General features: G+C 41.8%; 1 protein-coding gene across 45 annotated transcripts in view; it reads left to right on the forward strand.

The window, feature by feature from the left end:
• The window catches only part of NRXN3 (neurexin 3), a 1,708,033-nt gene that overhangs the window by 545,963 nt on the left and 1,136,333 nt on the right, over positions 1 to 25,737 (forward strand). For all 45 annotated transcript variants that reach the window (XR_013521429.1, XR_013521430.1, XR_013521431.1 and 42 more), the window contains 2 exons: positions 7,500 to 7,938; positions 13,406 to 13,789. Coding sequence is in view for 41 of the 45 variants with exons in the window: in XM_078335524.1 (XP_078191650.1) it covers positions 7,500 to 7,938; positions 13,406 to 13,789 (823 nt within the window). In the remaining 4 variants the exon portion in view is untranslated. The remainder of the gene's footprint in view (positions 1 to 7,499; positions 7,939 to 13,405; positions 13,790 to 25,737) is intronic.

Raw genomic sequence — 25,737 nt, forward strand, 5'->3', positions numbered from 1 at the left:
GAAACCTAGCTTTCAGATATGCTTCATTTGACCCATAGAGTGTTAGCTCACACAGAATTTTAAAAATTTAATTGTCAACATTGTAGTATTAGTTTCAACTGTCTCTGGAGGCTTTCTGACCTTTATTTTGAGCTCTAGAACTTGGACATTTTCTAGCTCCTGCCTTGCAAGTCCGACCTCAGTCTCAGTTTCCTGTTTCTGGTGCCAAGTTTTTTTTAATCTTTGGCAGATTCTGAACACTGTTAACAAAATATAAAGCATGAAAATGGTGACATCCACGAGATGCAGCAGCCGGGAATTGAGCTCAGGTTGGATGTCAGCTGTATCTCAGCAGGCGGAGTTAGTTTACTGACCCCTGTTAGCAAGACCAGAGATGCAGATGTGGCTCTGGTCATGCCAGACGTTAGGTTCTTCTGACTTTGGAAGCTAAGAGGACCATCTGCTGCCACATTTGTGTTTGGACTCACTGTTGGAGTTTGATCAGTGGCATCCTGTGATAAAAAATGATGTTAATGATTACAAATCTAAATCTGGGCAAGTGTTTGCTGCGTGTGTATCTCATAAATGTCATATTAGGCAATTAAGTCTATAAAATTTATAAATAAGTATGTTTATAAATAAATACATGAAGTTCATAAACAAATATTACTTATAAATAAATATATAAAGATACAATTTTATAGTTTGTTAAATCCACAATTTTTTTGTTGTATCCCTACCTCTTAGGCTTGATAATCGGTTTAGAAGTTATCCTCAAAATCTTTTTTTTTTTTAAATGGAATCTCGCTCTTACACCCAGGCTAGAGTGCAGTGGCACGATCTCAGCTCACTGCAATCTCCACTTCCGGAGTTCAAGCGCTTCTCCTACCACAGCCTCCCGAGTAGCTGGGATTACTGGGGCACCACACCACACCTGCTACTTTTTGTATTTTTAGTAGAGATGGAGTTTCACCATGTTGGCCAGGCTGGCCTTGAACTCCTGGCCTCAAGTGATACCTGCCTTGGATTCCCAAAGTGCTGGGATTACAGGCGCAAGCTCCCGTGCCCAGCCTGAATCTTTCTTTCTTAATGACCCCATGCTATACTGTCTGTTGATTTATTCTGGCTTTTCTCAGAAAATAACAAAATTAATAGTGATCACACCACATAGTGAGTGCTTATCAAGGATCAGAAACTGCATAAAGTACTTTTACATGTAGCACCAGCATCTTCTTTATTTCTTACAATCCTGTGAACTGAGATGGTGTCTACATTCTACAGTAGAAGGACATAGGCTGAGACAAGTTAAATATCTTACCCAACGTTACACAGTTGGTAAGGTGCCCAAACCCTGATTAGGGGGCTCCCAAGGTCATGATCTTAACCACTGCACAATACTGCTACTTTAGTCTAAGGTCTAATTTAATAAAGATAAAAACGTGTTAAACACATACGTAGTTAGGAGCAATTTCAGATTTTAAAAGGTGTAATTCCTATTTTTTGCTCTGAAGGTGTTTGAAATCTATTGAAAAGGCAAGACGTGTGCTGTACCAAGATAAGAAAGTTGAGAGTTGTAAGTGACAAGGGAGTGGAGTGGACAGTTTAGAGGACGGAGAAATCACAGCAGGCCCGAGTCATCGGTTGCCTGAGGGGGAGAGGGGAAGTGGGGCAGAGATGGTGAGGTGTGTGATTCTGTGGAGACCCCAGAAGCAAGATGCTTTCACAACACTTCTTCATCATTCTTTTACCCTGAGTAGGAATGTTACACAATAGTAAAATTAGCCTGAAAGTTTTGTCTGGAAGCTGTATCATCCTGGAAGCTAAAGAGATGAAGCTCATTTCATTATTATCTATTGTCAAAGGATTCAATTTGGGAGGGGGATAAGTATATCTTTAGTTTTTGCTTGTTGTGAGTAAACTACTTTGCACATAGGTATAGAGTTGAGAAGCTTTATTGAGATTTGTAGTCAACTCTGCTCTGCTCATGGTACCCCAATACTGGCTTCTCCACCATTCCATTTTGTCCAACTTCAGAAAATGTCCCCAGCGTCCTTACTTTCAAATATTCTCCAGTGATGTGGAGTGGATCACTGGTGCTGTGGCATCAAATCACAAACCTGTGAATGACGTGGTCTTATCCGCTGACCTGTTGCTTTTTTTTATCAAAGTTGTCCTCTATGCAGATAGTTCAAAAACAAGAGAAAAGAAAGACCAGGTGGTAACCCTCCTATTCCTTGAGAGGAGAAATAGTGCTAAGGAGCCACCTGGGCTCTCCCGGGCACGTGCCCACATCCTCTCATTCTTTCTAGTTCTTCCCTTGCTGGAGCACGTAGGGATGGAACATTTATAACAGAACATGTGGAAACACGGTCTCAGAAAGTTGAGAACAGAGTGGCCCGGGATAAGATGGAAGAGGGAGAGAAGAAAATACTTCTCTGAGTGGGGACTATCTCCAATTCTTAGATTTATTCTCATGCACCTGCCTTCTAACTCAAAAACCTTGGAAGAGTTCGATGTAATAAGTGCATCATAGAGGGTTAGGATAGTCTCTCTTTTTCCAACCAAGGCAAGGAGGTTGGGCAATAGGGCAGACAGCTTCCTCGTTGGTAGGTAATAAAAGGATTCTGATTTACCAGAGTGTGGGATCCGCAAGTACCAGAGTAGCCAGGGAACTTCTGGAGTGAATTTGAATATCCCGGTGAAGGGGCATCATTTAGAGAGGATGGAGAGAAGAGAAAGGTGCTGCAGCCTAGGGAACCCAGTGAACAGAAATGCAGAAGCAATAGCACCTAGGTTCAGTCAGAAGCCTTTGAGGTGACCCCTAAGTGGGGAGGTATAGACATCCATAGAAATGGATTACACCAGGGGTGAAGGGCTTTGCACATTAACATGGACTTGGGTATGGTTTTTGTGCATGACGAAGGGGTTTCTGCTTTGTGTGTAGGCATAGGCTATAGAAGGGCCTAGAAATTGCCCTCTCTGGAGCGTATCCTTACCCCAGTGCAGGTTATGCATTTAATGGCCTGGTTATGCATTTAATCGCCTACATGATCTTGGACGGGTATGTATCCCTGCTGACCCCCGTGTCTGTAAAATGGGGCATATCCTACCTATGTCATGTGCTTACTGTGGATGATATAAAATAGTGTTTGCAAAGTACCGAACACATGGTAGACTCTCAGTTTTTATTGTATTGTTCCTGCCCTCAGCTTGCCTTACTCCTGGTATTGCTCCTGTGTGTCTCTGTATTAAAGATCATGGAGGAATACAGGTATATTTCTTTTTCTGAGAGACTTTGTCTTAATTCTGAGATTCTGTCCTCAGCTGTTTTACTGTCTCGTCTCCTAAGCATGAGTTACGTGTCCAAACAGCAGTCTTTACAAGCCCTCGGGTGGGATAGTAAGAGCAGCTCATCACTCTTTGTGACTCTGTTTCTGTACCTCCAAGTCTGTGTGGCATCTTCCCCCACGGGGAGCCATTTCTAGTTTGTCTTTAATTGCTCCTCGCCGAGGCGACTTGTCAGCCAAGGCTGCTTTCTGTCACTTGATGCCACATCTCTTCCTAGTTCAGCCAGCCATTTGGGGACATTCATTTAGTTGACAGTCTGCTTTTACAGAGAACATTGTACTAGATACTAATTTGCCTTGTAAGGGGATCCAGCAGGGTTTCCTGCCCCCCTGCTGACCCAGGGTGCCAGTACCCTTCTGCGTGCCTGTGGCTGTGGTTCTGCACAGAGCAGGTGGGGAAGGTAAAGATATTAACAATGGAGGGTCCCAGTTCAGCATCACTGGTCTACAAGTCCCTTGTCCTCCTGTCCTTTTCCTCTTGGTAGAAAAACCTTCACTGAACCTCAGTTCAGAACCCTGTCCATTTCCAACAGAACCCCCACGCCATGGGAGACGAAGATATACTTTTATTTCTTCCTAGGTTTGTATGCCAGAATTGTCTGTGTCCTACTATGTCTGTGTCCGACCATTTCATCTTGACAACAGCCCTGCGGGGTGGGAAAGACGGACCGTTTGTAGAACAGATATTGAGGCTCTTACCTTTGGAATAAATAAAATGGGACTCAGAAAGGTTATTCAGCTGTCAGTGAGAGTGGTGTTGACTTTTTATTCATGACAGTGAAAACTCCATATAAATAGACAGGTAATTTCACGGCTGTGGAGTAGATAGAGCACTCACCTTCAAAGAGCCTTTGAGAGAAGTCTGGTTATCTCTGTCTGGCCAGTTTATGGCCCTTGATTCTCTTACCTATCTCTTCAGCAATCTTCATTCTGGCTATTCACCTTCTTTCCCAGTCTCAGTTAGGTATCCTTCTCACAGAAGAGTTTCTCTTCACTGCTCTTGTATCCTGTTAAAGGCTTTTTTTCTTTTCTTTTTATTCTGTCTCCAGCCTCCTGTAGGAATGCCTGATCTCTCTATTTATAGTTCCATGGAGCCAAGCCTCCTTCTGTCCCTTTGGGATGACCTATTGTTATACATTAATAATTAACCTTTACAAGGAACACTAGTGATAGGCATTTAACCCAAATGCAGAAAAAGCCCAAGTTTGTTTATGTCAAAGAGATCTCACATGCTGAGTTATAATAGTGAGGGTTAGAAAGGAGAAGCTGACAGTCATTAGACTTTGATTATTTTTTTCTGGTTTACTCACTTGAGTGATTGGCGGAGGATCCTGCACTATTTCCCTTTGCACATGGTCAGCCCAGTTTCACTAAAATGAAAAATCAGCTTTTGAATTGTGAAGTTGAGCATGCATGACTTTCTATGTAATATTAAAGATAAACCTCACAGGGGGTCTACTTCTGAGCATGTGGGCCCTGGGGCCCAAATGCTTAGGTTTAAGTCCTGCTCTATCACTTATCAGCTGTGCACCTTTGGGCTGGTTCCCTAACTACTCTCTGTATTCTGTTTCTGCATCTGTAAAATAAGGGAAGGATTACAGGTATCTCAAATGGGTGTGGTCTGGATCTAACGGGATGGAGAGGTGTTAAATCCTTAGCATGGTGCCTGGTAGTAGATGCTTAAGAAATGTTAGTATCATTATTTTCAATGTTATTGACTATGGTTAGGTCCATGGTCAAGGTTGCATAATAGATGAGTCATTTTCAATGCTTTGCCATAGTTATATGTCACTCTTGTAATGCCCGTTAGAATGCAAACAGCTCTGCCTGATTCTCTCTGGGTGACGGGAGAGAGATGGGAACTAGTTCTACACTTGGACGTGAGGGGGATTATATGATATGTTCTGGAATGAGCCGTCCAATTGCCTTGGTCTCACAGAGATGGACAGATGAGACTTATTTTAGCAATTAAGTATTGTTTTGGAGATGATAATACAACCTTTTCAGAAAAGAACAAAATGAGATTAACAGTAACTCTCAGAATAGCTGAGATTTTTGTGCCCTTATGTTTTTCCATTTCAAGTGCTTCACATGTTTTAAATCATTTTATTATTACAAAATAGTTTATTCCTATATTCCCAATTTCAGGAGGTGAAACAGACCCAGAAAAGTTACTTTGCCAAAGTCACAGAGCTTGTAAGTAGTAGATGTGGAATGCAAACCTAAATCTAGGTCCTGGCTGGAATTTGAATAAGGTAATATAAAGAAAATAGCAAAGTGGTTGGTATGCTCAATACTCAGATCCTTGTCAATTTCCCTTCCATTGTTTTCTGTTTATTAATTTTTAATGGATGTGACATTGGTCAGAGATCAGAGCACTGAGAACCATCCCAGGGAACTATATCAAATTTCAGTTCAAATAAGAGTAAAAATTTTTTGAAATTGTAATTTCAGGGAGAAAGATTATTTTCTGCTTTTATATGAATTATACCTGGTTTAGAAGGTCATAACTGATTTTTCCCATAGGTTATTGGGATACAGGTGGTATTTGGTTATATGAGTAAGTTCTTCAGTGGTTATTTGTGAGATTTTGGTGCACCCAACACCCGAACAGTATATTCTGCACCCTATTTGTAGTCTTATCCCTCGCCCTCCTCCCATCCATCCCCCCAAGTCCCCAAGCGCATTGTATCATTCTTACAAGCCTTTGTGTCTATATAGCTTAGCTCCCACATATCAGTGAGAACATATGATGTTTGGTTTTTCATTCCTGATTTAACTCACTTAGAATAATAGTCTCCAGTCTCATCCAGGTCACTGCGAATGTCAATTCATTCCATTTTATGGCTGAGTAGTATTCCATTATATATATATATATATATATATATATATATATATATATCACAGTTTCTTTATCCACTTGTTCATTGACGGGCTTTTGGGTTGGTTCCACAATTGCGAATTGTGCTGCTATAAACATGTGTGTGCAAGTATCTTTTTCATATGACTTATTTTCCTCTGGGTAGATACCCAGTAGTGGGATTGCTGGATGAAATTGTAGTTCTAATTTTAGTTCTTTAAGGAATCTCCACACTGTTTTCTATAGCAGCTGTTAGAAAGTCGTAACTTTTTTTGGCATCCTCACCTTCTCCACCCACCTACCCATTCTGCAGAACGATGACCACAGCTTTGTAGAAGTGTACACTAACCTTCGGTAGGGCATGGAGACAGGAAGCACTGCTGGACCCCCTTATGAGGTGAATTAGTATCTGATTCAGTGTTCTCTGTAAAATCAGGCTCACAACTAAATCAATAACCCTGACCGAACCAGGGCTTCAGGGTTTCTCATTCTACCACTAAACAGAGGGCACATGCAATGTGCAGAAAACAAAAACGCAACTGGACCTCTGTCTCCATCAGCTCTTAACACTTAATCTTTTGTTTAAAGCAATACATCCACGTGGTTGAGAAAAAAAGTCCAACACTACCAGAGGGCACAGTGAAAAGTAAGTCACCCTTCCCCTCTAGAATATTAATCCCACAAATATACTCCCCAATGACAATTTTATAGTTCCAAAGAGACTTGATGCTTACAGGAGCATATGTAAATATAATGTCCCCACACCTCAACACTTTCACACAATGATAGCATAATGCACCCTCTCTCCTGTTCCTTGACAACTTCACTTAATGTGACTTGGAGAGCTTCCACATTAAAACCAAAAGCAATACCTTGTTTTCAAGGGCTGCCTAATATTCCATCTCATAAAGCTGTGCCATCTGCTATTGATGGTCATTTAGGTTGTTTCTGGTCTTTTACTAACTAAGATTATTTCAGTAAATCACTTTGTATGAAGTATATGACTCCAAGCAACTCAATCTCTCTTGATTTTTATTTGCAAGCTCATGTTGTATAACTTTCTGACAACACAAGAAATTGGCCAGGAGACAAAATAAATTCCATGGAAATACAGAGGCTTTTTTTAGAGCTTGTGTGCACATCAGATGTTTCTACAGATACTTTCTGATTCCTGTGTCTCATTGTTTCTCATGTTGTTTTGGACTATGTCCTGAAAGCTCTTCTTGGGTCATTTTTCCAGGTGCCCAGTGAGTGATGGATGGATACTGTTTGCAAGATTGATTCATATGGCATTTTTGTTTGGCTTTTGACAGGTTGTTTATAAGAATAATGACATCCGTCTGGAGCTGTCTCGCCTGGCACGGATTGGGGACACCAAGATGAAAATCTATGGTGAAGTTGTGTTCAAGTGTGAGAATGTGGCCACACTGGACCCCATCAACTTCGAGACCCCAGAGGCTTACATCAGCTTGCCCAAGTGGAACACTAAACGTATGGGCTCCATCTCCTTTGACTTCCGTACCACTGAGCCCAATGGCCTGATCCTCTTCACCCATGGAAAGCCCCAAGAGAGGAAGGATGCTCGGAGCCAAAAAAACACAAAAGTAGACTTCTTTGCTGTGGAACTCCTCGATGGCAACCTGTATTTGCTGCTTGACATGGGCTCTGGCACCATCAAAGTGAAAGCCACTCAGAAGAAAGCCAATGATGGGGAATGGTACCATGTGGATATTCAGCGAGATGGCAGATCAGGTAGGAAGAGGCAGGATGTGTGACTGGGACTCAGGAAAGCTGTAGCTCCTCGGTTTGTTTGTTGCCTTTATTTTCTAAAAACTTTGGCCCTTGCATGCTTTTTGATGCTTTGGCTGTTCTCTTTAATGGCTGTTGTAAAATTATGTTGTAAAATTATGCCTCATAGATGGCTCATATTCTCTACTCATCTCTTGTATCACTCACCACACAATTGTCAGTGATCGCTCTACCGTCCTGGAGCTAAGGACAGTTTTACAAGTAGCATTCCTACTGCTACCAAAGAGACTGTCATGTCGCTGGTGTGATCCACCCCATCCCCCATTCTTTGCTTCTTCTTTTCCTCATCACCAAAAAAACCAATTGTGACATCACAGATGCTGCTTTATGTGATTATTCTGTTGGATAAACTTCACTGTGCAAGAGTTTATGCAACAATACACCCTTCAATAATTGGCAAGAGTCAGGTTGCAGGGAGAAATTATGACAAGAAAGGAAAAGGCAAATTGATTTTTCCTGAAGACACATTCAATTAAAAGCCTTCCTTTGGTGTAAAAGCCTGTATTTCACTCTTTGTTCAGACCTCACTAACTCTCCCTTCCTCTTCATAACCTTTTGCATTTGGTTTAAATGGCTTTGTTTCTACAGCTGCAGATCACACAAGCTAGCCCCAGGCAGTACATAGCCACTCTGGAACAGCAACAGAGTGGGGGTGGGGCTGGAGCACAAATAGTCAGGGGTTTTTGAATGCCTGGACAGTCGGCCTCGCTTTCTATGGACAATGTGTCAATGAAGATCACATTCTGTGCTATCAGAAAGGGCATTTTCCCAAGAGCAGTAATTAGAGTATTAGAGTCTTAGACTCATTTCCTGATTCTCCATTTAGGTAGAATATACTCAAGGAGGGTCTCAGCTTCCTGTGCCATATTATGGAGATTCACTTTCTTGATGAACATTAAAAACTCTTTATTTGGATATTTTCTTTCTAGGTTCTTTTGGCCAGTAAGAGAGAGCAGTAAGTTCCCCAAAAGGCTGAAGCTGGGAATGACTGAGCTTTGGTGGGATGATTTTCCTGCGTAATTCCAAAGCTAGACTGATGACAGAGACAGCAACATTGCCCTTAGGAAGAGCTGGGTGGGTTCTTTGCAGAGGGCAGACGGGTGGCAGATTGCAGCCCTGGATATTTTATTGCCCAGTAGGAATCTTTATTGGTTGTCTGAAATCTGATAGGAACCAAGAGGCTTCGAATTAAATGTGCTCATTGAGCAAGAATGAATAGTGTGTGCCTTTTTTTTTTTTTTTGAGACGGAGTTTCACTCTTCTTACCCAGGCTGGAGTGCAATGCCACGATCTCAGCTCACCGCAACCTCCGCCTCCTGGGTTCAGGCAATTCTCCTGCCTCAGCCTCCGGAGTAGCTGTGATTACAGGCACGCACCACCATGCCCAGCTAATTTTTTGTACTTTTAGTAGAGATGGGGTTTCACCATGTTGACCCGGATGGTCTCCATCTCTTGACCTCGTGATCCACCCGCCTCGGCCTCCCAATAGTGTGTGCATTTTTAAACAGAAAAACACCCCAAAATTAATTTCTTTGGAGGCTAAATCCACCCCCCCTTTTTTTCTTCTTTTCATTCTCTTTCTCTGTTTTTTCAGTAAAGTGTCAGCAAGGGCAGAGTCAGAAAGCTCTTCCAAAATTATAAGGAAACACTGCTGGTTTTTAAGATCATGTGTTTGGGATCTCTGAGGTTAGGTCATGCTGGACGGGTTTTGTGTCTGACTAACCTAGACCTTGGCACAGTGTAAAGGTTACCTACCTATGTCCACACGTAGGGTAGAATGCATAGAATTGCTATATGTTTATTTCTGTCTGTTCCCAGTGCAAATTGTTTTTTCAAGTAGAGGAACAATTTTTGCTGTTAGAACTACCAGTGGACCCATCTTCAGCAAACATGTTTAGATTTCAGAAGCTTAAATTTCATATCTGGGAGCTAAAGCATTGGCCAATTTTTTTTTTTTTCAGTTTTTTTTTTTTTTTGAGACAGAGTTTCACTCTTGCTGCCCAGGCTGCAGTACAGTGGCATAGTCTCGAGTTACTGCATCCTCTATCTTCTGGGTTCAAGTGATTTTCCTGCCTCACCTCCAAAGTAGCTGGGATTACAGGCACCCACTACCATACCTGGCTAATGTTTGAGTCAGAGACGGGGTTTCACCACGTTGGCCAGGCTGGTCTTGAACTCGACCTCAGGTGATCTGCCTGCCTCAGCCTTCCAAAGTGCTGGGATAACAGGCAGGAGGCACTGTGCCGGCCAATTTTTTAACTGCTGATGAATTTGATCAAATCCTATAAAAATTTACCGAGTAAACACACAATTGTCCCATGAAAGCAGTATAATATGAAATTATAATCAACCTGTTAAACTTTCATTTTTTTCATGAGAATGTTTTCTGGTACCTTGTTTTTGGTTATAAATCTGTACTCAAATGGATAGTTCTAAAAACAAGTGGATCTAAATGTGATGCCTCCTTCCCTGATCATCTTGAAGAATAATATGACTGGCAGTGATCTAGAAAACTTTTATAATCAATCCCCACTTCGGCAAGTGAGTCTTAAAACTTTTTTAAGTGCTTTCAAAACACTGAGGACAGATTTTCCTCAGGTTGCATTTAAGGCTCTAAAATTTAAATCAACTCTACTACTATCCTTACTTGACAATAGATATCTCCCCCCTCATTTAATTGGTGATCAGATTAGCCCAGTGGACAGGTGAGGGGTAAAGAAAGAAAACTGCAATAGAGAAAATAGTAAGAGATGCAGACCTCAATTTCCTTGTTTGTAAAATAGAGGAAATAATAACTCCTCTCTCCCAAGACTGTTTTGAGGATCAAGTCCAAAAATGCATATAAAATAGTTAAAGTGGTGGCCAGGACATTATTGTTGTTTCGTGTTTGAAAGATTTAAAAACAAAAAGGCAAAGCCTATTTCTCTAGGAGAAAACTTCTAGAAGAGAGTAGGAAAGGAGATTGTTCAATTCCCCTTAATATCCTTTCTATGCTTCTACTCTTGTGTTGACTTTGCATTTTATTTTTATTTTAATCAATTAATTATATTTTTTTGAGAGCAAGTCTTGCTCTGCCACCCAGGCTGGAATGCAGTGGCATGATCTCGGCTCTCTGCAACCTCTGCCTCCCAGGTCCAAGGAGTTCAGCTGCCTTAGCCTCCCGAGTAGTGGGTGGCATGCACCACCACACTTTGATAATTTTTGTATTTTTTGTCGAGACAGGGTTTCACCATATTGGCCAGGCTGGTTGTGAATGCCTGACCTCAAGTGATCGGCCTGCCCCGGCCTTCCAAACTGCTGGGATTCCAGGTGTGAGCCATTGTGCCCAGCTGACTTTGCATTTTAAAGTGTATGTTTCATTTTTAATCTCATTTGATCTTTGCAGCCCTTCAAGTTATATACCCTTCATAGCTAAAGGAACTGAGAATCAGACAGAGGTGAAGACTGGGTGATGGATGGCATGACCCAGTTATCGTGATACCAATAAAGCATGTCAAGAATATCAGCTGGGTGTGGAGGCAAACGCCTGTATTCCCAGCTACTCAGGAGGCTGAGGCAGGAGAATCACTTGAACCTGTGAGGCGGAGGGTGCAATGAGCTGAGATTATGCCACTGCACTCCAGCCTGGCAACAGAGTGAGACTATATCTAAAAAAAAAAGAGAATAGAATAATAAATGCCTGTTTTAAAATTTCTGACAGGATGTTTAGATATTACCTAGTCCATTTTCTTAAGTTTTCAGTTCAGGAAATTGAGCCATTAAGTGATTCAGGGATTTAGGGACTGACCTAGGGTCAGAAAGGCATTTAGAACTAGAATCCCTGTTCTCAAGGTCTCAGGTCAGCTTGTGGAGTTCCATCTTCTACAGTCTCATTTGATGCTGTCCAAAATCCAACCCCTTCCTGGGTCTGCTTATCTCTCTGACTTGATCTGCTCACCCACTCTTACCTTCTCTATTCTAGCCATGCTTCTTCCTGCCTCAGGGCCTTTGCAGGTGCCATTCACTCTGCCTGGCATGCCCTCTCTCTTGGACTTTGCATGGCTGCATCCTTCCCAACATTCCAACTTCAGCTCAACTGTTATCTGCCTAGAGAGACCTTCAGTGACTCTACACTTTAAAGTAGAACACATGAGTAATTAGCACACCACCCCTTTTACTCTCTTCATAGCACCTGCCATTAGCTGATTCATTTTGTTATTGGGTTGCCTGTTGTATTAGTCCATTCTCGCGCTGCTAATAAAGACATACCCAAGACTGTATAATTTATAAAGGAAAGACGTTTAATTGACTCACAGTTCAGCATGGCTGGGGAAGCCTCAGGACACTTACAATCATAATGGAAGGGGAAGCAAACATGTCCTTCTTCACATGGCAGCAGGAGAGAGAAATGCAGTGCCAGCCAGAGAAATGCCAGATAAAACCATCAGATCTTGTGAGAACTCACTCACTGTCATGAGAACAGCATGGAGGTAACTGCCCCCATAATTCAATTCGCTTCCCACTAGGTCTGTCTCACAACATGTGGGATTATGGGAACTATAATTCAAGATGATATTTGGGTGGGGACACAGCCAAATAATAGCATTGATTTTCTGTCCCTCTGCACTGGAATATCCCCTCAATGAGAGGAGAGGCATGCCTATCAACTCATCTCTGCCTAGAACTATACCAGAGACAGAATAGGTCTTCCATACACATTTATTAAATGATTAAATAAGGAATCATGTTTCCGTTAAAATTTATCACAGGGAATGCTCAAAATATTCACTGGCAGGGCTGGTACTGAATGCCAAATAGAGAGTACCAGTGCATGGAGGGAGAGACAGAAGAGGAAAGCTCCATCTTTTTGGGTTGGTGAACCCTTGAAGAAGACTCAGGCAAACGTATGGAGGCCTTATTCTGTCTCAGGCACTCTTAAAAGCACTTTGTATATATTCACTCATTTAATCACACCAACCTGTGAGGTAGTGACAGTTATTTTCCCATTTTACAGATGAGGAAATTGAGGCACAGGAAAGGTGAAGTCACTTCTTTAAGGTTATACAGCTCATTCATATTAGAGCTGGAATTTAAATACAGGCAGGAAGTGTGCCGCTGTCAGCCTGTGTGGTCTCAGCCAACAGGGTTAGGTGGAGAAAGCATACACTAGATGTTAGGTCGCTGAGATTTTCCTGGGTCTTCCTAAGGGCTAGGTGGACTTAGCTGGCAGAGATTGGAACCAGGTGGTCTACATTGTCTTTCCTATTGTCCCATAACATCGAATTCTCTTCCTTGAATTCTTTTCTCCTGGCCAGGCAATGGCTGGTCTCAGCACTTACCTGGTGGGCTTCTTTCATTTGGTTTAGCAACTGACGGACTCACCTGAGATACCAGGAGAGCTTCCTAACTCTGATCTGTCTTCCCACCCCAGGTACTATATCAGTGAACAGCAGGCGCACGCCATTCACCGCCAGTGGGGAGAGCGAGATCCTGGACCTGGAAGGAGACATGTACCTGGGAGGGCTGCCAGAGAACCGTGCTGGCCTTATTCTCCCCACCGAGCTGTGGACTGCCATGCTCAACTACGGCTACGTGGGCTGCATCCGCGACCTGTTCATTGACGGGCGCAGCAAGAACATTCGACAGCTGGCAGAGATGCAGAATGCTGCGGGTGTCAAGTCCTCCTGTTCACGGATGAGCGCCAAGCAGTGTGACAGCTACCCCTGCAAGAACAACGCTGTGTGCAAGGACGGCTGGAACCGCTTCATCTGCGACTGTACTGGCACGGGATACTGGGGAAGAACCTGCGAAAGGGGTGAGTCAGTCTGGAGGGTGGGAAGTGAGGGCCTGAGTGGGGCTGATGTGTTACAGTTGGATCCCTGGACAGCCCGAAGCTTTGCACCTACCTGCACTTTCTTTCTTCCAAGAGTTTTTGGGTTTACTGATTAACCGAATGCATCCTTTCTACTTCTGAATGCTTGGATTCCTTTGACTAAGATTGGGGTGCAGAATAGGAAGCTTTACAATAAATATTACCATGATTATGATACTTTTTGATTAAATACTTTCTATTAAGACAGGGTAAGTAATTCTCTTTTGGGACTCCAGGGAGTCTAGCCAACTGGCTGTTTTATTCATTTATTTGACTTGTACTTCTTTAGTGCTTTTTACAAGCTAACGCATGGCTTAGGCTTTAGAAATACAATGTTGAACAAGACAGATTCATCTCTGTTTTTATGGAGCTTGCTGCCTAGTGGAATATTTAGCCATTAAATAGCTGATTACAAACATGGTGGGTTTTATAAGAGGCAGAGTGATGTACTGGTTAAGAGCATGAACTCTGGGTGAGAAATCTGGCCCTCATGCAGTGATGTGAATTTCATCATGGTAGTCAATATTTTTGAGACTTGATTTCCTCGTTTGTAAAATAGAGATAATCAGGCACCTACCTTACAAGATACTGATGATGATTAAATAAGTTAATAGGTTCCTGAGCATTTAATATTAATGATTATTATGGTCATAATTATTGTCATCAACATCATTAAAGAAAAGGTATAGAGAATCTTGGGAGGCCCTTGCAAGGAGACCAACGTACTCTACAGGTTCACTGTATAGTGAGCAACCCTGACAAGGTTGAGGACCTGAAGAGAGTCCAGAATGGATTGGATGCTTTGTTATTTTCTGAAAACTGTCCAGAATGGAATTGGGGAAGTGTGGGAGTGGGAGGAAGGGCATGAAAGGGGACCGAAGAGATGAGGGCTGACCCTATAGATGAAGCCAGAATGCTGGAAGGATTCCCTTTTCATTCACCACTTCAGTATCTGACATTTGCACCCAATTTACAGTTTGGGCAAAGGGCAGAGATAAAGGCAAGAAGAGGGACAACATCAACACAAGGAGGTTCCAGGCAAGTGATTTGGAGATTGCAGCTTGGTCTATTTATTTTTATATGCCAAGCACACAGAATCAAGCTGACTATCCGTGGGCTGTCAGCTTCTATATTCTATGAAAGGATAATTCACATCAAGACCAAGTTTTTGTGAAGGGTATAGCTCTAGGGCTTTGGGAATACCATACCTGTATAGATAAAGTTCTTGCCTTCAAGAAGTTTATCATTTATTTAGTTGAGGAGTTGAGACAGCTATAGAATAAGCTGTAATAAGATATCACAAGATAGTAGCATGTTAGTGGACAGAGAAGAAGGACATAGAGATTCAGAGAAGGGAAGAATGTTTTGAGGACAGACCTACCGGATCTCATCTCTACAGACCAGTGGTCAGTGGCCAGAAATTGTTCAAGTATCAGAAGACAGGTGATATGTGGACAGATCCTGGACGAGGCCTGGAACAAGGGCTGGATGACCAGTGAGAAGGTGTTTTAAAAGGCATGGTTTTTGTGTAGCCAACTGTGTTACTCACTAAGGTGTATTTCAAGAGAACTAAAAACCCTTCTTGCAGTCAGATCAGAGATAGAACACAGGACATGAGGACAAAGGAGAAAAAGAGAGCTTTCTTGGAGCTTATGGAATTAAAATTCACTGAATTTTCAAGGCAGCAACTGCCAGAACAGGAGCTATGATAAGAAAATAGGCCCCAATGTGCTGGTCAGTCTGTCAAGTGCCTGGGCTTTTTCCAAATATCTCTGTAGGGTAACCTACCCTGGTCCTGGTTTGGGAAGATAGAAAGGTCATTTCATCTCTGCGATGCATGAGACAGTTTTGGTGTTTGCCAACATGTTGCAGATCTTCCGTTATCTATGAAGGCAGTATAAAGGCCAGCTCACTTCTTCTTCTTGGGTTTCTTCTTAACTCAAGGGCCTTGTGGTTGTTGGAGTCAGGACACAGTGACTGTAGCCAGCTATACAAGGTGTCTCTGAGCTCAGCCATTTCAAGGGTGAATCAATGGGAGCTGTTCCAAAGTTTGCCAAGAACAGTGAAAGTCACCGCACCTTTTACATTGTCACTTCTGACTAGTCATTAAAAGGCAGCTGATTGGGGATATATGAGGGACAATTATTCTTGGTGCAGTGCAGCCAAGAGTCATCCATTCTGGCCAAACAAGAAGCAGCTTAGCAAACTTAGGACATTTGATCTATACATCGCTCAAATCCCAGACAGTTCAACTAATTGTTTTGTTCCCCTACTAATTGTTTTTTGCCCCTGGATTGTTCCTGACACCATGTTCAGGATGAATCAGTGGAGTATAAAAATTACAGGACTCTTCTCTGCTAGAAAAGAAAAAGTTGAGATTCCCAATGACATTGTTTTTCTTTATTGAAATTGATTCCTTAGTGGAGACTCTTTTGTGTGTCTTTTGTTCATTTGTCCTACAGGAAATTGACATGTATGGAAGCCCTAGTGTGTTCCAGGCACTGTGTTAGAGGTTGGATATGCAACAGACAAACAAACCAACCAAAACACAAACATCAACTCGACACAGCATTTACTTTTGAACAAGGGGTGTATAGTCTTCCCGGAGAAACAAAGGGAAATGTGAGAAATGTTTAACGTGGTTGATGTTATGGCAGATGTCTATAGGGAAACGGTAGGACAAATGGGCAAGAACGGCCGCTTCTATATGGCAGGAGTGACGGTCCAGAGAGGGGGATCCAAGGTTTCTTGGATTTGGGGGCTCCTACTTCTTACTCTAGGCATCCACTCCAGGCACTTCTGAAGAAGAGTGAAGAAAACGTGTTTGGCATCGCCTCTATACAGGAGTGGGATCCTTTTTGGATTAAGGAGTCCTGCTCCATTCACCATTACAACACCAACACAGTCACATGGTTTGCCATTCTCTAATTTTTATTATCTAGAAACATTCTAGAATCAATCCTAAACCTAGAATGGATAATTTGTACCGAATGTGTTAAGCCTAAGACAATTCTTAAGGCTGTGTGTCCCAGTAGCTCGAACTGTGTCCTCTACTGGAACTTCCTTGGGAGTGAGTCCCTTGGCATCACTGGCCCCACACATGAATGGGAGTGTTAGAAAGAAGTACTTGTGTATATACAATGAAGAAAGCATAGATGGAATGCTGAAACTGGAGTTTTCATGGCCCAGGTCAGACACTAGCCCAATGACCCAAGCAAAGTGAGCAACAGATAAGTCTAAGAGACAATTCCTAGATCAAAGTCAACAGCCAAAGATAAGAGAATTAGATAATAAGGACTGGGAAGTAGAAAGTATTTGTGTATATGAGACTAAGATTAATTTGCATGGGTATCAGTATTTTTCTCTGAAAGTAAAATTGGGTAACTCCTACTTCTGTCCTCATAAGAATGCTTCTTCTGCCTGTGAAGATGAGCTACTTTAAATCTTGAAATCTAAAATTGGCTTGATATTGTATTTAGATTTTTTTCAGCATAATCTGCTGGTATTCTAAGGTGTAGCTGTCTCTACCCATCCCAACCATTCAGCTCTAGTTATTTTGGTTGGCTCTTCATAGTAATGTGTAAGACATCCGCATAACCTAAAAAGCAAAGGCCTGTTTTAGCTACTTAATTCTAATCGGATAGGTTGAAATTCTTAAAATACTGCAAGACCACCTGCCATCCTGTGGAGTCCTGTTGGACAGAGGAAACAGTCTACCTGGTCTTCAGCTTGTCCTGGAGTTAGTCCTTCATAAGGAACTATAATCAATTGACCTGGGACAACATCTTACCCTTGCTAGTACAGCCAAATTGTTTAGTTCAGTTGCTGAGCATCAAGTTCCAGTAAGGCAAAGCCAATGATTTGATTTATTTGTGGATCACGGAGCTTAAATTTTAGGCCATTGCTGTTTCTCTTCTCTTCCCTGAATGGCTTTTTGTAAACATATGCTGGCATTTATTTGGCAGGAAAGTAAATAAAGCTCAGCTCAAGTTCATCCCAGTGTCAAGAAAAATAACCTACAGTACAACATTTATCTGACATACGCAGCAGCTGAATATGAAGAATGCAAATATTTTGACTTCTCTCCAGTGACTCTTGTTCCAGTGGAAAAGGCATGTAGACAGCAGCTGCTGCGCCTCCCCACTCAGAGTCTCCCCTTCTTAGGCAATCTGCTATGTGATCCTGGGTAGCAGCAGCAGCAGCAGCAGATTCTGCCTCGGAAGGGTGAGACACCACTCTTCAATGAGGCTGGATTGTGTCATTAGAATGCTACACATATGCCACATGGAAATCATGACATAAGAAAATAGTAGGGTTGGTAGAGGCCAGGTATTGTGGCTCACACCTGTAATCCCAGCACTTTGGGAAGCCAAGGTGCGCAGGTCACCTGAGGTCAGGAGTTTGAGACCAGCCTGGCCAATATAGCAAAACCCCATCTCTACTAAAAATACAAAAATTAGTTGGGCTTGGAGGAGCATGCCCAGCTACTCAGGAGGCTAAGGCATGAGAGTCATCACTTGAACATGGAGGTGGAGGTTGCAGCGAGTCAAGATCATGCAATTATACTCCAGCCTGGGTGACACAGTGACTCTCTCAAAAAAAAAAAGAAAAGAAAAGAAAATAGTGAAAATAGTTGGGTTGGAAGATACATTAGTGTCACCGATACCTCATTCCTGTTACATGTACCTCACTCCTGTTTCGGTAAGTGAGGAATTAGAAGCCCTGAGATGTTAAGTCAACATCACTTTGACTTGGAATAGCTATAGAATGATTAGAATTCCCGATTCCTGGTTTCTCATACATCAGATTTTCCATGATACTGAGCAGCCTTTCCTTCATAGATTCTGTTATATACATGTACCAGATGGTTCTTAAATGTTTGAAGGCTCCAGAGTTTCTGTTTTAGGTTTCTTCTGGGCCTGCATAGTTCCCTTGGGGCTTTTATTCTTTGCCATGATATTAAAGGCCCTCTATATTAGTGACTTCCAAATTGAGGTCTCTAGCTTGGAACTGTCCCTGAAATCCAAGATTCTTGTATCCCTAGTTGTCTACTTGACATCTCCATTTGGATATCTGATAGACGGCTTAATCATATCATTGAAAAGCAGAAATATTGAGGTCTTCCTTCCTGCTTTTAAGGGTCTCAATGCTGTTGAGGAGGGGATCTGCCTTATGGCTGTGCCCTCACCCCCCATAGGTTTCCAGATCCTTTATTTAAATATGTGACCCTGAGACAGTCACTTGGATCCTCTGACCTCTCTTTTCTGCAAGAATAAAATGAGGCAGTTCAGTTTCATGCTCTTTCAGGGCCTTTTCAGGGACTTTTTAACTCTAAAACTCTGATTCTCAAATGTCATCAGCTTGGTAATGTCTTCTCTTATCCTGAGGAGAAAGAGAAAGGTGAATGAAGGACAGGACAGGAATGTGAGTCCTTGTTCCTTGCAATCTGCAGAACTGTCTGGATTAGGACTCTGGGTTTAGTTATATCAGCACTGCAATGAAATTTTCCTCTCCTTAATTCATTCATCTAAGAAAATGAATACCTTGGTGTCCAGAGTACACTTCAGGCCCATCATGCCTGAGTTTTAATTGATGAATTAATGAATAGAACCTTAGATTTATGAAGAGCGTTAAAAGACTGTTTCCTCTTTGGCCCATTGTTTACTCTTTTTGATATATAATGACATATATCTGAGAAAGGGGCCTCCCAAGAAATGTACAATTCATTGACATAAATCAAAGTCTCCATTTTGTTTGCTTTTCTATTGTTGCTTAAGTCATGCAAATGTATCCCTGGTGATAACCAGGCAGAGCTCAGATTCAGCCTCTTCTTTTTTTTTAACTTCCATTTCTACAAGTTTCCCCCTTCCACAAGCACAGGATTTTATGATTCCAGGAAGCTGTTCCATAGTGCATGAACCACAGCTAGAGTTATTCCACCAGGTGAGAGTCTGAGCTACCTCTGATCTCAACTGGTCCGTTTCTCTAAAAAAGAGTATCAGGGTTGTAGATTCTAATTATTCTAGAGTTGCAAAGCTTTCAAAGTCTGAGAAGGACAGGCTGGGGACTTTGAAGATCTGGAAGACAGTGTGGCAATTCCTCAAAGATCTAGAACTAGAAGTACCATTTGATCCAGCAATCCCATTACTGGGTATATACCCAAAGGATTATAAATCATTCTGTTATAAAGACACATGCACACATATGTTTATTGCAGCACAGTTCACAATAGCAGAGACTTGGAAACAACCCAAATGCCCATCAATGATAGATTGGATAAAGAAAATGTGGCACATATATACCATGGAATACTATGCAGCCAGAAAAAAGAATGAGTTCATGTCGTTTGCAAGGACATGGATGAAGCTGGAAACCATCATTCTCAGCAAACTGATACAAAAACAGAAAACCAAATACCGCATGTTCTCACTTATAAGTGGGTGTTGAACAATGAGAATATGTGGCACATGAAAGGGAACATCACATACTGGGGCCCGTTGTGGGGTGGGAGGTTTGGGAAGGGATAGCAGTGAGTGGGGGTCTAGGGGAGGGCTAGCATTGGGAGACATACCTAATGTAGATGATGGGGTGATGGATGCAAAAAACCACCTTGGCACGTGTATACCTATGTGACAAACCTGCACTTTCTACACATATACCCCAGAACTTCAAGTATATTTAAAAAAAAAGAGTCAAAAAAATAATTGACACCTACACCTGCATTCAACCTGAGAATGTGAGGGTCAGCACTTTGGTGCAGGGTGTGACAGCCGCATATGAACCACGGTACACCTGCTGCTGGCTGCAGTGCTGTCGAATGCAGGGACTCGGTGGCCATTTACATTGCCTCTCTGAATCTTTATGACTGTGTGTGCTAGAAGCAGCTTAACTGCCAGCAGACATCTGCCCATCATAATGCCGTAAGTTGAAATGCTGCTAAATTATGAGAAACAAGTGCTTTGAAACACAACACAAGGGGATCGTTGCAGGCTTTTCTAGCATCTCTGGCTTCATGTTTCTTTTCACAGAGAGATGAATCCTTCTTCACTACAGTTTGGAAAAAGAGGAAAGGAAAGTTAAAAGACCCACTAGTTATTGAAAAAAAAAGTGCCTTCTTTATGTTTGGTTCTTAACATATACTGAGTCATTTAACCTCACATCCACTCTGCAGGCTGCATATTATTATCCTCATTTTCTACATGAAGAAATTAAGCCCCCCCACCACAATTCGTTCTGCATACCTACTGAGTGCTACATGCCAGGGACTATGTTGAGCACTTGGGATATAGAGGCATTGATTGTGGTTCTCATCAATGTGCCATTATATTCCAGTATCTGAGGAATTGAGATATCAGTGCAGGAAGAAATACCATGGAGGGCATCACAGATTGGTGCCACTAGTGCTGAGGCTTGGTGGAGAAGCAAAGATTATCCAGACAGACTAGGCAGGGAAAAAAATATTCCAGGCAGAAGGAATGGATGTATAAAGGGGACTTCAATAAACAGTAGGTTTTCCATGTGGGTGGCATGTAGGGCTTGGAGAGTGAGGAAGAGGGATTTGAGGGGAAGTTTTCGAAGATGCGGCTGTAGGGGTGACAAGGCCAGCCACGAAACACTGCTCTCCTAACAAGTTTAGGTATTACCTTATAGCAGGCATACCATGTTTAAGAATGGGATAACCAGGTCAGATCACTGCGGCAGAAGGTAAATTGAATATAGAAGACAGAAGACCAGCAGGTCAGTATATGGTAGTCCAGTTTGCATTGGTATTAATTCAGGAATGAGAGATTAGAGCCCTCTCTGAAGAAGGGAGAGTGGAGGTTGAGTTTTGGAACATATCTGATAAATATAAAAGAGGCAATATCAATAGGACTTAGTTAGTCATCAATTATACACAGCTAAAGAACAAATGAAATTGGATTAGAACAGGGGTTTGGCCACGGAAGCCTTTTGCTTCTTCCTTTCTTCTTCTTCTTCTAAGCCATCTTGAATCAGTGGGAGATTCTCAGGCGTGGAGAAGATTGCGGTGACCATTAAGCAGACGTAACTGAGAGTCAAAGCCACAGCCGGGTTGGTTCCACTCGGAGCATATGTATTTACCTTCTCTCTGTGCCTCCGTTTCAATATTTACCACTGAGAATATTGGCAGTGGGTGTTTAACTGGCTTGTTGGGAGGCTCCGTTGTAGAGTCAAAGTGCATAATCTGCTCGCGTAGATAATCAAGGCAATATTCCCCTTTCAGAATCTGGAATTTAGCAATGCAAGAATTGAAAAAAACAACCTGGCTGGTGTTTTTACTCCAGTTTTTTTCTTGTGTGGTGGAAATGACCCTGGTCTTATTTCTGTGTTTAAGGCATGTGATACAGGTTAGAGTTTAAAGCTGAGAAGGTTCAGCCATAAGAAAACATACCAAAGCATGCTTTTCTTTGTACTTTAGATGGTGGATTTGGAATTAAAATGTGACTCTTTTGTAATCCTAGGTTTTAAAGAATTGTGTTAAGAATATCTGTTGTGACTGTGGTCCTCTCAACCAAGCTTTGGCATATGTTTGGTAGAAACAATGAGTTGTAGTTTGCCTCTCTTTGTCTTATAAAACTGATTATATTTGAAATTAAGCTGAAAGATTTTTTTTCCTTGGAGATAAAAAAAATCATATTTTGAACTTCTCCATATTCTAGTCTCTCATTTGGGATTTATAGTGATGACACTTGATACCGAGAATTATGTACATGTCTGCGCACAGAGCACATGTGTATGGTTTCCCTCTGGCTTCTGTGAAGTTTTTCTATTTTATCATGGGTTTTGTTTTAATCCCACTGATGATTGTTAAGAGGAAGAACAGCAAATATGTAGTAATCATGAACAGAAGTCCCAAACTCAAAACCTGAAACTTGACTGACCCAGAGAAAGCCAGGCAGAGTATAAAGGGTTGTACAGTTATTTATCTTGCCGGTAGAACAGATGCTCAGATACTGTCCAGCAAAACCACCCACCCCCAATTTTAGATGAAGAAACTGAGGCCTCCATGTAGGAAATGAGTGGCCAATAGAATAGAGTAGAATGTTCTTAGTCCCTCATTTTGCTTCCTGTTTATTGGATTTTTTCAAAGAAATATACATGAGCAGCATCTGTGCATATTTGTGAGGATATACTTTTATGTCTTATGATCTTGTAAGCAGCGGTCGTGCCATTATAGCAAAGACATTTGGTAAATCTCCAGCAATTTGTTCTAATTGATAAATTTTATTTAAAATGTTGGCAACTGATTTAGAGAGAAGAAATATGGGGGAAAGAGACATGCATACATTTCTCTTTCTCTTTCATCACTCATCCCATTTTACCCCAACATATAAACCCACACCAACACAGAGGATATTGAAGTGACAGGTACATCTGGAACCTGAGGCTGGATCCCTTGGTGTGGGTGGCTTTTGAAAGACCCCCTTCTGTGGGCTATTGGACAGCTATTTTTCTGCAAAGTAGATGCAGTCTTTCTTGGAGAAGATCATTTCATGCTTCGTAGTATGTTTAACCTTTATAGCAAGACACTGTCATCAAAATGACAAACGCCAACAGAGCCTTCTAAGAGGCTAGTAAATCAGAAGCCTTATAAAATCTGTGGGATTAGCAGGCTCCCCCTCTTTGTTTCTGCAGGGTAAGAAAGCTCTGTGCATTTCAGATTTCAGTCTTCTCTGCAGGCCCCTTGTCTGAAACCTCCTGCTGTAGCTCACTGGTATTTGAATATTATTTTCATTCAGTCGCCTGGGGCCACATACTGACACCAGCTAAGGCTGGCACATTGTTTATCCCCATCAGCAATGTTGTAAAGAAAAGATAACTGCTCTGATGTTTGTTTAGTTGAATTCTCCCCATCCTGGAGAACATCCTTTCTGGGTCTGAAGATAGTGGCTGACTTCTCAGATTTCTCAGACTTCTCATGTCGTCTTTCCCGTAGTAGCATGCAATAGCTCAGCAGGCTCTCATCTCCAACCAGTTAGTTGCCTCTGATCTCCTCATCCCATGGCTCAGTCTGTAATGAAACTTTTATGAGAAACCTAGCATCTTCAGCTGCTATAAGATGGAGCTTCGTTCTGTGGAAATCCACAAAGTCAAGGCCGTATTGAGGGTAGAGGTAGAAAGAGAAAAAAAATGATGAATAACAGTGCTGTTATCAATATAGATGATAAAGTACTTACTGGGGGGTGACTCTTTTGTCAGAGTTTGCACATTCATATTTTCAAGTTGGAAAGGACCTCTGAGGTTTTTGAGTCTAACTGAATATCTGATACATATATACCCCTGGACAAAATTCCTAAATTGCTATGTAGACTCTAAAGGAATATGTACTCTCATCTCCATATGATGTACTAAATGCTTAGCAGTGGTTAGCTTATTTAATCTTTGCAATAACTACATATGATACATGCTATTTTCATTCTTAGTTTATATCTGAGGAATTGGGGTCAAGGATAGGTTAAGTAACTTGCCCAAGGTCACCCAAGAATATGTTGAGGTAATGATCGCTGGGTCTTCACTCCTGAGTCCTCTCTTCTGTGATCGATATACTTTACTAATCTCAGTAACAAGAATGTTCACCTCTTCGTGAAGCAGCCATTACATAGTGGATGTTAAAAAGTAGTCTAAAAATCTTCCTTTCACTGTAACTGAAGTCTCTTTGTTTAAACATTCTTTATTATTGTGATAAAATACGTGTAACATAACATTTATCATTTTAGCCTGTTTAATTTTTGAGACAAGTCCTGGCTATCTTGCCCAGGCTGGAGTACAGTGACACAGTCTTGCAGTCTCAGCTCACTGTAACCCCTGCTTACCAGGCTCAAGCCATCTTCCCAACCTCAGCTTCCTAAGTAGCTGGGACCACAGGCATGCACCATCATACCCAGCTAATTTTTGTATTTTTTGTAGAGATGGATTTTCACCATGTTGCCCAGACTGGTCTCGAACTTGTCAGCTCAAACGATCTGCCCACCTCGGCCTCTCAAAGTACTGGGATTATAGGTGTGAGCCATTGCGCCTGGCCTCATTTTAGCCATTTTTAAGTGTATAATACGGTGGTATAAAGCACATTCACATTGCTGTAGCCATCATCCATCTCCAGAATCTCTTCATCTTAATATCTTTCTTTTGGCCTTTGTTCAGGCTTTGGGAGCTACATAGAATTTATTCACTCAAAAACAAAACAAAACAAAAAACCTTCTCTAGTTGCTTACCATGCCGTGGATCCATGGATCCTAGGGAAATCCAGAACAGATCAAGCTGAAACCCTCCTCTACAACAGACCTTCAGTTATTCAAAGACGACTATCATTTTTTCCCTGAAATGTCAGTCATTCTGAGGATAAACATAACTAGTTTCATTAACTGATTCTCACCTATTGTTGTTTTAAGTTCCTTGCTGAGTTAATCCAGCAGTCACTGAGAGAAGTGGGGGAAGGCGGGAGAGGGTTCTGTGTTCACTGAATGGAAGGATGGCTTCCAGTACTTCACAGGGGTCTTTGTGAAGCAGGCCATGCCCTTCCAAGGAGAAAGCACGTATTATTAATGCGGTAACTCACATGAATATCAGATGTTATGGCATATATGGACTATAGGTTTGTGTGGCTGAAAGGATTCACTGGTATATTTATAGTGGGGGTGGAATGAGTGCTTTGTTAGTTTCTTATCCTATAAAAATGCTTTGAGCCCACATCAGGTAGCACCATATTTACTACCTCATCTTATTCCTCAAAATAGTCCCAGATTGAGTTTGTTAAATTGTATATCTCAAAAGCAAAGCTAAATGTATTTTTGACCATATGAACATCTCAGGGTACCACTAGACAAGGAAATTATGGTTTTGACAAGTATCAGCTGACACAGAATTATTGAATG

Source organism: Callithrix jacchus, chromosome 8, assembly GCF_049354715.1.
Source record: "Callithrix jacchus isolate 240 chromosome 8, calJac240_pri, whole genome shotgun sequence".
Classification (NCBI taxonomy): domain Eukaryota; kingdom Metazoa; phylum Chordata; class Mammalia; order Primates; family Cebidae; genus Callithrix; species Callithrix jacchus.